The sequence below is a fragment of the Nanorana parkeri genome, unplaced genomic scaffold (assembly GCF_000935625.1).
Source record: "Nanorana parkeri isolate BGI_ZX_2015 unplaced genomic scaffold, ASM93562v1 scaffold1068, whole genome shotgun sequence".
Lineage (NCBI taxonomy): Eukaryota > Metazoa > Chordata > Amphibia > Anura > Dicroglossidae > Nanorana > Nanorana parkeri.
In genome coordinates this window covers 492,308-505,586 of record NW_017307336.1, presented here as the reverse complement: position 1 = coordinate 505,586, position 13,279 = coordinate 492,308, and the positions used below count along the sequence as shown (strand labels likewise).

The 13,279-nt window shown below is 42.1% G+C and overlaps 1 protein-coding gene across 1 annotated transcript in view; it reads right to left on the bottom strand.

The window, feature by feature from the left end:
- The window catches only part of HIVEP2 (human immunodeficiency virus type I enhancer binding protein 2), a 36,880-nt gene that overhangs the window by 13,989 nt on the left and 9,612 nt on the right, over positions 1-13,279 (bottom strand). Inside the window, exon 3 of the mRNA XM_018567585.1 lies at positions 4,101-4,276. Coding sequence (XP_018423087.1) covers positions 4,101-4,276 — 176 coding nt within the window. The remainder of the gene's footprint in view (positions 1-4,100; positions 4,277-13,279) is intronic.

The window sequence follows — 13,279 nt, the reverse complement described above, 5'->3', positions numbered from 1 at the left end:
ATATTATTTTAATTTACTTATTTTTATTTTTTTAACTTTACTTTTGGGGGTTTCAGGGAAATATCAGGGGTCTAAACAGGCTCCTGATATTTCCCTTTTATAATAGAAAAAAAGAGAATGAGGACACGGAGTCCTCAATCTCTTTTTCTGCAGCCCCAGCACTGAATGAACAGGAATCCTCTATACTGTACTGAGTGTTCCAGTTCTATGAGTTACTATGTACACAATCATGAATGAATAGGAAGTGATGTAGATTACTTCCCATGCATTCATGAGTGGTACATAGTAAATACATAGTAACTCATGCTATGTCCAGTTATTTACAAACATTCAGCGATCACTGATCGCTGAATGTTTGTATACCGCTCTCCATCCTATATTGGCTGTCACAAGAGGCTGTGCGGGGAGGAGAGCTCAGTCTCATTTGACATCTGACACCTCCCCCTCACCGCCATCTTGGTCTCCAGTGACAGCTATCTGTGCCCACACACTGATCGCCTGCTATGTGCAGAAGGCTGAGCGAGGCAGTGCGGGAGGTCCTGTGACACACTCACAGCTCTCTCCCCGGCCTGCTCAGCTCCTGACAGTTTCTCTCCTCCCTGCAGGAGCAGAGCAGCGCTCAGCGGGGAGGAGAGAAACTAGGAATTCAGCCGAAAGATGGCCCTTTCTGCATTTTTCGGCATGTTAGGGATGCACCGATACCGGTTTTTCTGTACCAATACTTTTTTTTCGGTACTCACTGATACCGAGTACCGGTGCCGTGTGCCCAGATTATCAGGAATTTGGGATCATGACCTGTCGCTTGGCTTCCTGATTTTCTGTGAAGCTGGTGTCCTAGCAAAAGGACACCGGCTTCACATGCCGAGGCTGCCTGGCTTCCTGACCAATAAGGAAACGGGCGGCGAGTCATGAGGAGCCGTCTAGCTTCCTAATTTGGTCAGGAGGCCAGGCTGCCTATCAACAGGTGAAGCGGGTTTCCTAGCCAATCAGGAATCCAGGCGGCACGTCATGACCTGCCTCCTGGCTTCCTAATTGGCTAGGGAACTAGTGTCACTTGTTGCTAGGTAGCTTGGCTTCCTGACTAATCACAATCAGGAACGCGAGTCATGACGTGCTGCCCGGTCATAACCCACCGCCCGGCTTCCAGATTGGAAAGGAAGCCAGCTCCATCTCTCTCAGCACTTGCGGTCAGAGGGAGATCTCCTTCTGAACGGAAGTTCCGGTATCGGAGCATTTGGGCGAATACACGCCCCAATACTCGGTATCGTCACATACCTAATATATATATTTATATTATTTGCTGATCCACCCTAGATGGGACAGACAAATACTAAAACTACACCCAAAACTAAAAGGCCATGCCTAATATAATATCCCATAGGCTGAGTCTAGAGAGACAGAAAGAGTGAGATATGATAATGTAGAAACATTTGATGTAGAGGGAATGCTCCACACCACCACTACAGATAAAATCCAAGTAGGCTTATATTCACACTGCTGTATGGATGACAACTACCAGACAGATTTAGGCTAGCCACACACTTGCAGGGCTAAACAAGAAAAAAAAGCTTGAATCTCCTATCCCCGCTAAAGAGCGTGGATGAGGGTATCCCCCTGCTGACTATTGTATTCTCATAGCGACACACCAGTAAATAGAGCCAGGGACAACTACAATATTAACACTATTACATTTCAGGCTGGCCAGACATGGAAAACAAATGTCAATCCAACAAAAATTTCACAAACTCACACACTAACTTGCTCATTTTATGTGCCAAAGGCTTTTTTAAACAGACAAAAAAAACAAATGTCATAGATTGAAAAAAACTAAAAATTAATGAGCAAGTAGAACACTGAAACGTTTAGAGAGGTGGGAAACAGCATAACATGCGTCTAATATGTTAAAAATCACATAAAAACAAGGAACACAACTAAGTTGGTGTTCAATGTGTGCACCACAGGGAAGAACCTTCCCACTCAACAGATGCATACTTTTGTGATTACTTGGTGCTCATATAGAGAGGAAAAGCCAAGTGCATAAAAAAAAAAATGCTTCACCTGCTATCTAATAGAATACATGCAAGGCCAAGCCTGTATCATATAAGATTTCTATTACAGACAATATTGATTTCAAGTGCTTCAATGCAAATCCCAGCTTCAATTAATAAAAGCATCCTTGGACCAGTGGCATCAAATGGAAGTCGTTTTCTCTGCAAATGAATGTATGTGAACACTAGCTATCAGGACTCCATCAATAATTAATGCAGCTACGGATGAAGTGGGCCACCAGGGAGTCTGTGGGCCTTTACATTATTGATAAACTTGAAACTGTCCCACTGAAAGGACCATAAAAGCACAATTTTCCTTGAATACCTCTCTATCATAATGTCTGTGTCATCTCTGTACACGGTGCAGCCCACAACAGCACCGTTACAAACATTGTGATTGTCAAAACTGCAGTATTACAAACATCTGTCAGCCAGCATCATGAATGTGCTGCACCATCACTGCAGACAGGTTGGCTTTATACAGTCTACAGATCATAATTGAGTTACACAAGGAGTCTGAAAGTCTCACATGCAAATCCCTGAACTACTGAAGAATCATAAGAATGAATATTGTAATGCCTCTATCTAAGTATATGATGATACAATTTAGAAAACCGCTACTGAGAATAGTGATTGTACTTTAGATTCCATTTAGTACACTAATTAACTATGCTTTTGCCCTTTTTCTGGAATTTTCAATGTTCTGTTACAATACAGCCACTGTGGAAAACATTATGCATTTGAACGCATTGAAAATAGTTATGAAAATTAAAATGATTGGTGTCAATGGAACTGTGCATTCCCCAGCTTTAGGGATTAAATCCGGGATTCACTGAAGAAAACGCAGTGCCAGCATCACTATGTCATGTTTCCAGCCCGTGTTCTATTTGCTTTAATATAAAGGAAGAACAGACCCAGGGACTGACAAATTCTCAAAAATTCTAGCAGTGATCCACAAACATATGAACTGGGGCTCATGTTACCATATGACTTGGCACAGTATGAACACTTATATAAATCAAAAGCCCGATTTATGAAATATTGTCTGCCCACTAAGCCAGAAATATGTTCCCCTAGACCAAAAAAACATAGAAATAATGTTGTCACTTGAAATGGCATATGAATGACTTTGGCATGAATTCAACATCTAGCCAAAAGCTGAGGCAGGTTTGATCATTTAGCTTGAAGTCTATCTCTGGATAAACAAAAAAAAGTGCTTGTTCTTGTCTAAGGCCTGGAGTAAAACAGATTTACTTATCTGAGCCCTGCTCCTGCTGACTCCTTTGTGGTTGCTAGACCGATCACCACAGCCTCTTCTCCCCTACGCTCTTCAGTCTAAGGACTGCTGACATCACATCTAATGCAGGTTCCATAGAGCTGCATTAGACTTGAGGATGCCGAGGGACATTCCACCACCCGAAGCAGAGGGGGAGAAGAGAAGAACGCTGACCGCTGCAGGATTGGGGTTCAGTTAAGTCAGTCTGCTTTACTCTAGCCCCGGAAATATGCATTAAAACTGGATTTGAGGCAGATATAAAAATACACCAAATAATACAACTATTAATTCATTAAAACATCATGAAATGTATTTTAAATGGCGATAGTATAGGTTCCTGAATGCTTGTTATGCTCTGTACAGCAGATTCTGATTGCAAGAAGATGGAGAAGCGCTAGCAGCCAATCATGTGCAGTGCATGCATATGTCCTGACAAGATACATGCTGGCTAGAGGAAGTCTCAGGGATTTACTAATCATTATTCTGCTACTTGTTCATTGTGCAATCACAGCTGGGTGACCATGCTCTATTGTTTAATTGCAGTAGGGGGATCACCAAATTTGGGTAGCCAATCGGAAGTCATTTCTCTACTTTGACCTCAGTAAACTAAAAACGTATGGCCAGATGTTAATTAATACACTATAGAATTGGGTTATTTTATTTTTATGACATGAGTTTAATTTATATATCACTCTGAACATTCTATCATGTTTATTGTAAACAGATTCAGCTACTTATACCAGCTTTACATATTTGATCAGAAAATTAGATGGCACCTTTTGTTTTGAAGGCAAAGTTGCACAACTTGCACACATAAGGGCGTACATCTGTGTGGGTGCGGATATGCTTCTTCAGCATGCTTGGTTTCTTGCAGCGTATACCACATTCTTCACATATATACTTCCCACGACCTCGTCCCCTCACATATACATAATCTTCATTAGACTTGAAACTGTTGGTAACAAGATGACAAACAATGATTCATTACTTTCTTCTTACACTTTGTACTCATCATCCTGCATGTAGACATGTGGCTTACACATCACGTTTGCTTGTTATGAGAGTGAAAGACTGCATTATTTAAAGTATTTTCCATGTAACTATGCCTACACGATTTTGTTGTAGACACATTCATTTGTAGGATGTAAAAATGAAGTTGAAGGATGTAAAAATGAAGAATATATAATACCCGGATCATGTGTAGTGGACCCATTTGCACACATGTAAATTAACAGTTCATTCAGAGAATGATGTTCACTGAATCATTAAAATAATTTGTATGCATTGGCTACTTCGCAGTTTGGTGGCCTCACTGGTCACATCGCCATTACTTTGCTAGTAAAGGCCTACAAGGCCTGCAGTAACATAAAATATGTACACGTTCTGCAGGCTTTCAGATCAGTAGTAGAGGACCTTCAATCTATGCACAATACTGTCATCTCACTATACAAGATTACTTCTTGTATGATAGTGGTATGCTGTTTCTGGAATCCAATCTAAGTTTTCATGGCCTCAAAAACAAGTGGCTATGCTTTTCGTTATAATATGTGCAGTAACAAAAAATTAATTACAAATAATGGAGATATCATTTTGAAGTACCATACACTGTAAAAGGTCTACACATAGGTCATGTTCTATTGGATAAAACCAGAAATCAGTCTGACGCAATCGTTTGTTTCCTGGAATATGGTTGTAGAGTTATAAAGAATATCTTTACTATGACTGTACAAAAATACTGAGGTTGCTAATACTTAAGGGTACTGCATGATCAATGTCAAGCTGGTCAAGCTCTATTAGTTTCTTATTAATAAATCATATCAAAATCATGTCAAGACACAGTGAGGTTCATTTACTAAAGAAGTAGAGACTGTTCACCTTGGAAAGGGAATATTTTGCAAACTAGTAAATATTGTAAAGCTGTTGCAAAAATTGCACATTTGACTGAAGAAAACTGGACAAGTTAAAAGAAATAGATTACAATATGATACAAAGTTTATGAAAACACACTTTAAGGATATTCACCAATTGTTTTTTTTTTTACATGCACATGGGTAGCTGTGCAGTGTGCTGTACTCAGTATTCAGAAGGCAGCAATATGTTTTGTGAAGCACACCTCTCTGTACCCACTGCTGGTTTAATGGAAAAAAAATGAAGGTATAAGAAAATATCCCTTCTGAAATAAGATTATAACTAGAGGTACACCGAAATTAAAATTTGAAACTAAAACATTTTTTTTTTCTAACCGTTTACATTTTTAAAAAATATTTAATTTGTATTTATTTTTTTTCTAAACTTTTCATTTTTTAATATATTATTTTAATGTATTTATTTTTTAATAAATATTTATATTTTTTTTACTTTACTGCTGGGGGCTCTAGGGAAATATTAGGGGTCTAACCAGACCCCTGATATTTCTCTTTTAAAATAGAAAAATAGATGGAGTCCTCAATCACTTTTTCTGCAGTCCCTGGTATGAATGAACAGGAATCCTCTGTCCAATGATGTAGAGCACTTCCTGTTTATTCATAATTGGGGACACAGTAAACATACTGTGCCCTTAATTATTTACAAGCAGTCAGCAATTAGCTGATTGCTGATCGTTTGTACCCGCTCTCCATCCTGACTCGTTGTCACAGGAGGCTGAGCCGGCAGTGCAAGGAGGAGAGCTCGGTCGCATTTGACAGCTGACTCCTTCCCTGCACCCCTGGCTCGGCCTCCTGTGACAGCTGACAGCTGTCTCCACCCCCCACAATGCTCTACACCCTGATCTGTCACAGAAGGCTGAGCGGGGTGGTGAGGGAGGAAGTGCTCATGCCTCTCATTGTACAACTGCATAGTAAGTCGTTTTAGCTATGAACATGACTTTATACAGTAATACTGGACATTGCACATTTAGGTTTAACCCCTTCATGACTGAGGCCTCCCAACATGCCCAGTTTACAGAATGCGTGCGACCGTGAAACGGCGAAAAACTGCAGTACCCCAAAAAGTCAATAAAAGACACTTTAAAAGCCCCCACAGGTCATCAATTTAGAGATACCCCAAAATACTGGCCCTAGAATTATTGCTCTCACTCCGGCGTGCGCATTCGTCGTTTTCATGCGTAGATGCGTGTTTACGTGGCGACGCGCGTGCTCGCGGGGGCGGGGTACTTTTAAAATTTTTTTTTATTATTATTAGATTTATTTTATTTCATTTTAATTTTAAAAACTGTTTTTTTTTTTTTTTTTACTTTACTTTGACTGCTATCACATGGGGGGGCTTGCAAGCCCCCCCATGTAATAGCAGATGGTGGTGACAGGTCCTCTTTAAGGTGATGCTGGGGGTCCAAAAGACCCTCAGTGTCACCTTTACACTGGAAATAAGCTATTGAAGTGCAGATCGCACTTCAATAGCTTATAGCTGGGCTGCAGGAGCCCAGAACTGACAGCCCAGGGACCGGAAGTGATGCAATCTGCATCGCTCCCGGTCCCATAGAACGGGGAGGGGATCGATGAACGGAAGTTCGTCGACCTCCTCCCCAGCTCCCCGCGGACACAAAGATCGCCGGTGCCGGGCCCGTAGGAGGGGCAACGGAGCCCGGGAAGCACGGCGGGGGTGTCCGGGGGGGGGGGCGGCCCCTTCTTCGGGACGCAGAAGCGATCTGGCGACAGGTAAGTCGCCAGGATCGCTTCTGTTGTAAAGCCGACAGTCGGCTCTACAAGTTTAAACAGACTCCCGGCGGCAAAAGTCGCCGGGAGTCTGTTTAAACAGCCCCGATGCTGGCGACGTACACTGTACGTCGTCAGTCACGAAGGGGTTAAAGTAAACATTTCTTTATATGTAACCTAGCGCAAAGGATGTCCTTCAGGTTAAGATGCTTGCATGCACCCTTAATGCAACTAAACTCACCTACCATCACTCCTTTACTGGTACCAACATCTTCACCCATCTTATGTGGCCAGGCTGAATTGACATAAGTCCCATGCATGTGCACAAGAGTCCAACCATTCCAGCACCAAGGTGTGTAGATAATGTTCAATGAGCCGTGCACTCAGGTAAGTTTGTTTTATTCCACTACTCACAAACATTTGAAGCCGCTACACAAACCACTGCTTTCCCCCATTCCAGCTGGTGGCTGTGCATTCCTCTGGGGTCTGTTGCTCCCATACACCACAACTGTTTGTGATGTTACAATCAATTTTTTTCCAAACACCAAAAGTGATGGACTCTCTATTGATTGTGACTCCAAAAAAGTGTTAGCAGGAAGAGACATGCTATGTCTCCCCAAACACGATCACTCCGGTGTTTGTGCTGCACAGAGGATCAGACATATCAATGATATTTATCGATCCTCCGTTCGGCCACGCACAGAGCCGCTCTCATCCGGAAACTGACAGGATGACAGCGGCTTCGTTCTCCTCACCGCTCAGCCATCCTGAAACTTGTGGCTTCTCCCCGCCAGCCGACGCTTGCTCCTCCGTCCCCCCAATCCCCCCACTGCTCGAGATTTTTTTTATCCCCGTTGCCACAGCCCCAACAAGCGGGGGACAGCAGCAGGGATCCATGGAGTCACAGATCGTGACTAAAAAATGTAAAAAAAATTAAAATAAAAAAATGTAAAACAAAATAAAATGATTTCTAAATAAAAAATGTGTAAAAAAAAAAACTAATGAAAAAAAACCACAACCCCTCCCTCCCCCCACATAACATACACATATTGTGGTGCACACCATGCACATGCGCTGCAGTGCGTTGTTAGAACGCATCACAGTGCATGATTTTTTTTCTTAAAAAAAAACCATTAAATTAACTGTGGCAGCGCATTGGCAAAGCTTTGTGACACATTGCATGTGATGCATTCTACCGGGCCTGCGCTTTTAGAAAATATATGGTTTGGGGGGTCTTTTACAAACGCTAGCAACCACGCAGTTGAAAATCAAATCAATGGGAAAAAAATGCAAAAATGGCGTGGCCAGCTGATTGGAAAACTGTTCCGGAGGGCTTGGCAGCGAAAAGGTTAAAGCCCATCTCTGGGCAAACAAAAAAATTACCCTTGCAGTAGAGCTACCTTGCACTGTACGGGTTAAGTGCTTGTTTATGTCTAAGTGACATTATTAAACCATCTTACTTTCTTAATTCCAGCTCCCGCAATCTCTATCCTGGCTGTTAGACCGGTCCCCGTAGCCTTTTTTCCGCTTCACTCTAGAGGTCTAAGGACTGCTGACATCATCACGTCTTATGTAGGTCCATTGATGTGAGGACACAGGGGAACATCCCAACATCCAGAGCGAAGGGGGAAAAGAAGTGAGCGCTGACCACTGCAGGAGTCAGAATCAGGTAAGTAAATCTGCTTTATTGGAGTCCTAGAAAAAACAAGCACTTAACTGTTGCAGTGCGGGGGTAACCCAATTGTATACTGTGTGTGTGTATATATATATATATATATATCTATATATATATATATATTATATATATAAAAATAAAACAGTGAAGTTACAGTCTGTGTGTTTGTATACGTATATACACATATACTTACACATATGTGAACCGAGTCACCTGCCAAATGATTGTGTTTATTTTTATTCACCCACTGTTCAGCTTTAAATCTCTTTGTAAGGGCCCCTGGGAGTTCAAGCACTGGGAACGTGGCTAAAAGGGGCCATTTGGAGAGGGAAGGTTAGCAGCGGTTTTGTATTATATTTCTTTAGCCAACCAGACATTACATCATTAACGCTACAGATGGCTGGCAAATCAGCTTTAATAGCACTGTCATCTCTTGAAAGGTCTTTTTTCCTGTTCAGAGTGAGAAGGACTCAAAGGAAGGTCATGACTAACTCTGACTAACCATCCCACAACTCTGCAGGCATTGTGAAGTAATGGTTGGGCAATAGTTTTGTGGCAAGACTATCAATAGCTTCAATTCAAATTTTATTTACTGTGAGGCAGAGAGGAACAAGACATTATAGGGTTACCAAATTAGATGTAACTAATATCAAATTATAGCCCAACTCCAGTGAAAACCTTTTAGAATAGAGCATTTATATTGCTATGATTCTATGTATGGTGTATTTCCCCTCACTTGTCATGTGACACCTTTTTAACAGGGGCAAAACCACGCTTTCAGTAGAGTGGGGAAGGGTTAGAACATCTCACAATGTATTCCCCATTTTAAGTTGGGTATCAGAGTGACAGGAGGTGAGGGAGAATCTCTTTAATGAGGTTAAAAAAAAAAAAAAAAAAGAAAGAACAGATTTAAAAACCTGACAGAAATGTTGACTCGTCCACCCTCTAAAAAAGAAAACAAAACAATTGACTGGAGTTAGGCTTTAAGCAAGCTGAAGTCAAGCGCTAACCGAAGGGTGGCCAACTCCAGCCCTCCAGTTGTTGTGAAACTACAAGTTCCATGAGGTATTGCAAGACTGACAGTTCAAGACATGACTCTCAGAGGCCAGAGTTGCCCACCAATGCTTTAACCAATAACTTGTGAGTCAGGTGTGGCCCTTAACGCATACTGAGAAATGTTCAGATGCTTACTATTTTTCTGAGCACCTGCTACATTATAAGTTTTGCACAGGCATAAGACATTCTGAAATCTAGAGGGTTATTCACAAAGGAGCCAAAGGATTAAGCCGAAGCATCAGATAATTCTTTGGCTTACTTCAGCCCCTGGAGCCCTCTTGTTCAGTCGAAGCGAAGGGCTGCTGTACGCGCTATTCACAATAGCCTGTACAGCAGTTGAAGGCAGGCAAATGGCTCCGCTGAGCCAAGCGCATATGCTTCGGCTCGGCTGTGCCGTAGTCATAACCGAAGCAAGGGGAACGGTTTGCCAATGGCATGGCGGGCTCCTCCCAGTTGTTGTCATTCAATGACAGCCCAGCGTCCTCAGGCTATTTTAGGACACTGGGCTGTCATTTAATGACAAACACTGGGCAGGGCCAGTCGTGACATCATGGCTGGCTTCGCCCAGTTGTTGTCTTTCAGTGACAGCCTAGTGTCCTCAAATGACCTGAGGACACTGGGCTGTCATTAAATGACAACAACTGGGCAGAGCCGGCCGTGACATCACAGCCGACTCCGTCCATTTGTATTGATTTGTCCGGGACCTGCGGGAAGACTCTGACAGGTTGCGGAGAAATGTAAACAGTTGGGCGGAGCTAGAGGTGATGTCACTGCTAGCTCCATCCAATTGTTTATATTTTGCTGGCACCTGTCAAATTCTTCATTCTGCGGCGGGAGTTCGTGTGATAATAGGGTGGAACGGTAGCGAGTGAACTGCTGAAGGGTCAGCTCAGCCGATCCAGATGTTGGATTGGCTGAGTCGAACGGCCTCTTCACTGAAATCAGCCGTACAGGGCCGAAGTGAATAGCCAAATGGTGTTGGGCTCACTTCACTTCGGCTCAGGTATTTCTTTGGCAGCTTAGTGAATAACCACCCTAGAATACAAGATAGGTGTAGATAGAAAATCATGCATCCTATTAGGGAAATGTTCTTTAAATATATGGCTGCACAGTAAAATATGACAAGCATTCCTGCACACCACATGAGATAAAACAATATACTGTGCATTATCATATGCAAACCACTTGTTTATGAGGCCCTAGGAAAGAGAAGTCACAGTTTGCATGGCAAATCTAACTGAACATGGACTTACCTATACATGCAGTATATATATATATATATATACACACACACACACACACACATACATATACATACACTGATTAATCTACATTTATACTCCTTAGTAAAACTTTTCTCTCTATTTTTTTATTTTAACCACTTCAAGACCAGGTGTTTAGACCCCCTTCCTGGCCAGGCCATTTTTCAGCGCTGCGGTACTTTGACTGACGTTTATTCCGTCATGCAACACTGTACTGAAATTAATTTTATACCATTTTTTGGGGACAGATAGAGCTTTCTTTTGGTGGTATTTAATCACCACTGGGGTTTTTATTTTTTACTATAAGGAAAAATTACAGAAAATTTTGTTAGGAAAATTTGTTAGGAAACATTTATTATTACCCAGTTTTTTGGTAAAATATAAAATATGGGGTCACGTCGGGTAAATAGACACCAAACATGTCAAGCTTTAAAATTGCGCGCACCCGCGAAATTGCAGAAAACGACCATACCCAAAATTGGTCATAGGCGACGCTTTAAAAGCTTTTACCGCTCATCAGTTTAGTGTTATCAGTGATTGATGGCCCTAGACTTATTGCTCTCACTCCGACGTTCGCGGCGATATGTAACATGTGTGACGTAATTTGCGCAATCGTCTTTTTTGCATGTATGCGTGTATGTATGGGTGGGGACTTTAAACATTTTTTTTTGTTTTTTTATTCTTTCTTATGTGTAACTTTACATTTTGGGGGGGGGACTTACATTTTTTTTTCCACTAAACTTTATTGCTATCACATACGGGGGCTAATTAAACTCCCCTATGTGATAGCAAAATATGTGACAGGTCCTCTTTATGAAGACATCAGGGGTCTCCAAGACCCCTAATGTCACCTAGGACCCCCCAAAAGAAGCTGATGAAGCACAGATCTGCTCCATCAGCTTCTTTCCAGCTCCTCAAGCTGGAGAGTGACACAAGAATGCGGAAGTGATGTATTATACAACACTTCCGCATTCTTGCAGAGGAGGAGGGACCGGAGGGAGCTCGTGTACCGAGCTCCCTCTGATCCCCTGTGAATCAGGCGACATGCTGATCCCGGGCTCGCACCGGGCACAGCGGAGCCCGGGATCAGCGGAGCCCGGGATCAGCTGGACAACGACGGGGGGGCGACTGATCGGCACACCATACACGTGATCCGCCGGCTGTCGCTTGTATGGTAACAGGCATCGCTGCCTGTTTTTAAATACCGGCCATTTCCCGATCGCGCGCGCCGAGCAGTGCGCGCGGGGGTCGTGTCTGAGCGGACGTCTAAAGACGCCCGCTCAGATCTAGAGACCTTCTGGCTTTAAATTTAACAATGCTTCGCATGGATTTTTCCTTAGCCATCTTCCCAATACTCTGTCTATGAACTGATAGACTCCCAACCAAAACTCAGAATTTTAGGGCAATTCCACCAAATATTGGCAAATAAGCCTTGTTCCCCACAAGCCCGAAAGCAAAGCAAAGAAAAATTCCTAAAGAACTTAGCCAATTTATTAGGCTTATAGTTAACCTCTACCGCCAAAGAGTTTTTTTGAACAGTGGGCTACTGTATCCCTAATCTGGCGCCATTCTCTCTCTTGCAGTTGACTTCTTAGTTCCTTCTCTCAGGCCATACTGTAATGGCTGTGTATCGATTCCTTCAATCAAAGTTTTATATATATAATTGAGAGACTACCTCTACCGTGAGGGGCACGCAGGCAATTTTGTTCAAACTTTGTTAATTCAGATGGTATCTCAAAGTTATATAGAACTGAGTAAATAAAACTAAGGAGAGGAGATATCTAGCTCACATAGTAATAACTTCTTTAATGGGGGACCGCCAGTCCTCTCCTATCTTGTGACCAGAACAAAACGTTTTTAGAAACCCGGGCCTTCTGCCCTGCCCGATATAAGTTGGTTCAGTAGTTGAAGTATTTTTAAAATATGTAATGGGATCTTTATAGGTATAACTCTAAATATGTACAGTATTTTCGGAAGCAATGTTATCTTTATAGTGGCTACTCTAACCAGCCATGATATTTTATAGCATTTTCAAGTTTCCAGCAATTGTTTAACTTGAATATTTGCCTGATATAGGGCTTTCTTAATTAGGCGTGATTCTCTCCCCAAAATAATTTTTTGGGGTTCCCACGCATAAGAGTATGCGTATTGGAGTGACTGTTGGAGCTCTTTTGATAATACTATAGGTAGAATTTTAGATTTAGAAGTGTTTACTTGAAGGCCTGAGAGCTTTTCAAATCTTGAGATACTCTTAACTAGATTTGGCAACAAAATGAGGGGATTGGTTATATAAAAAACAATATAATTGGCAA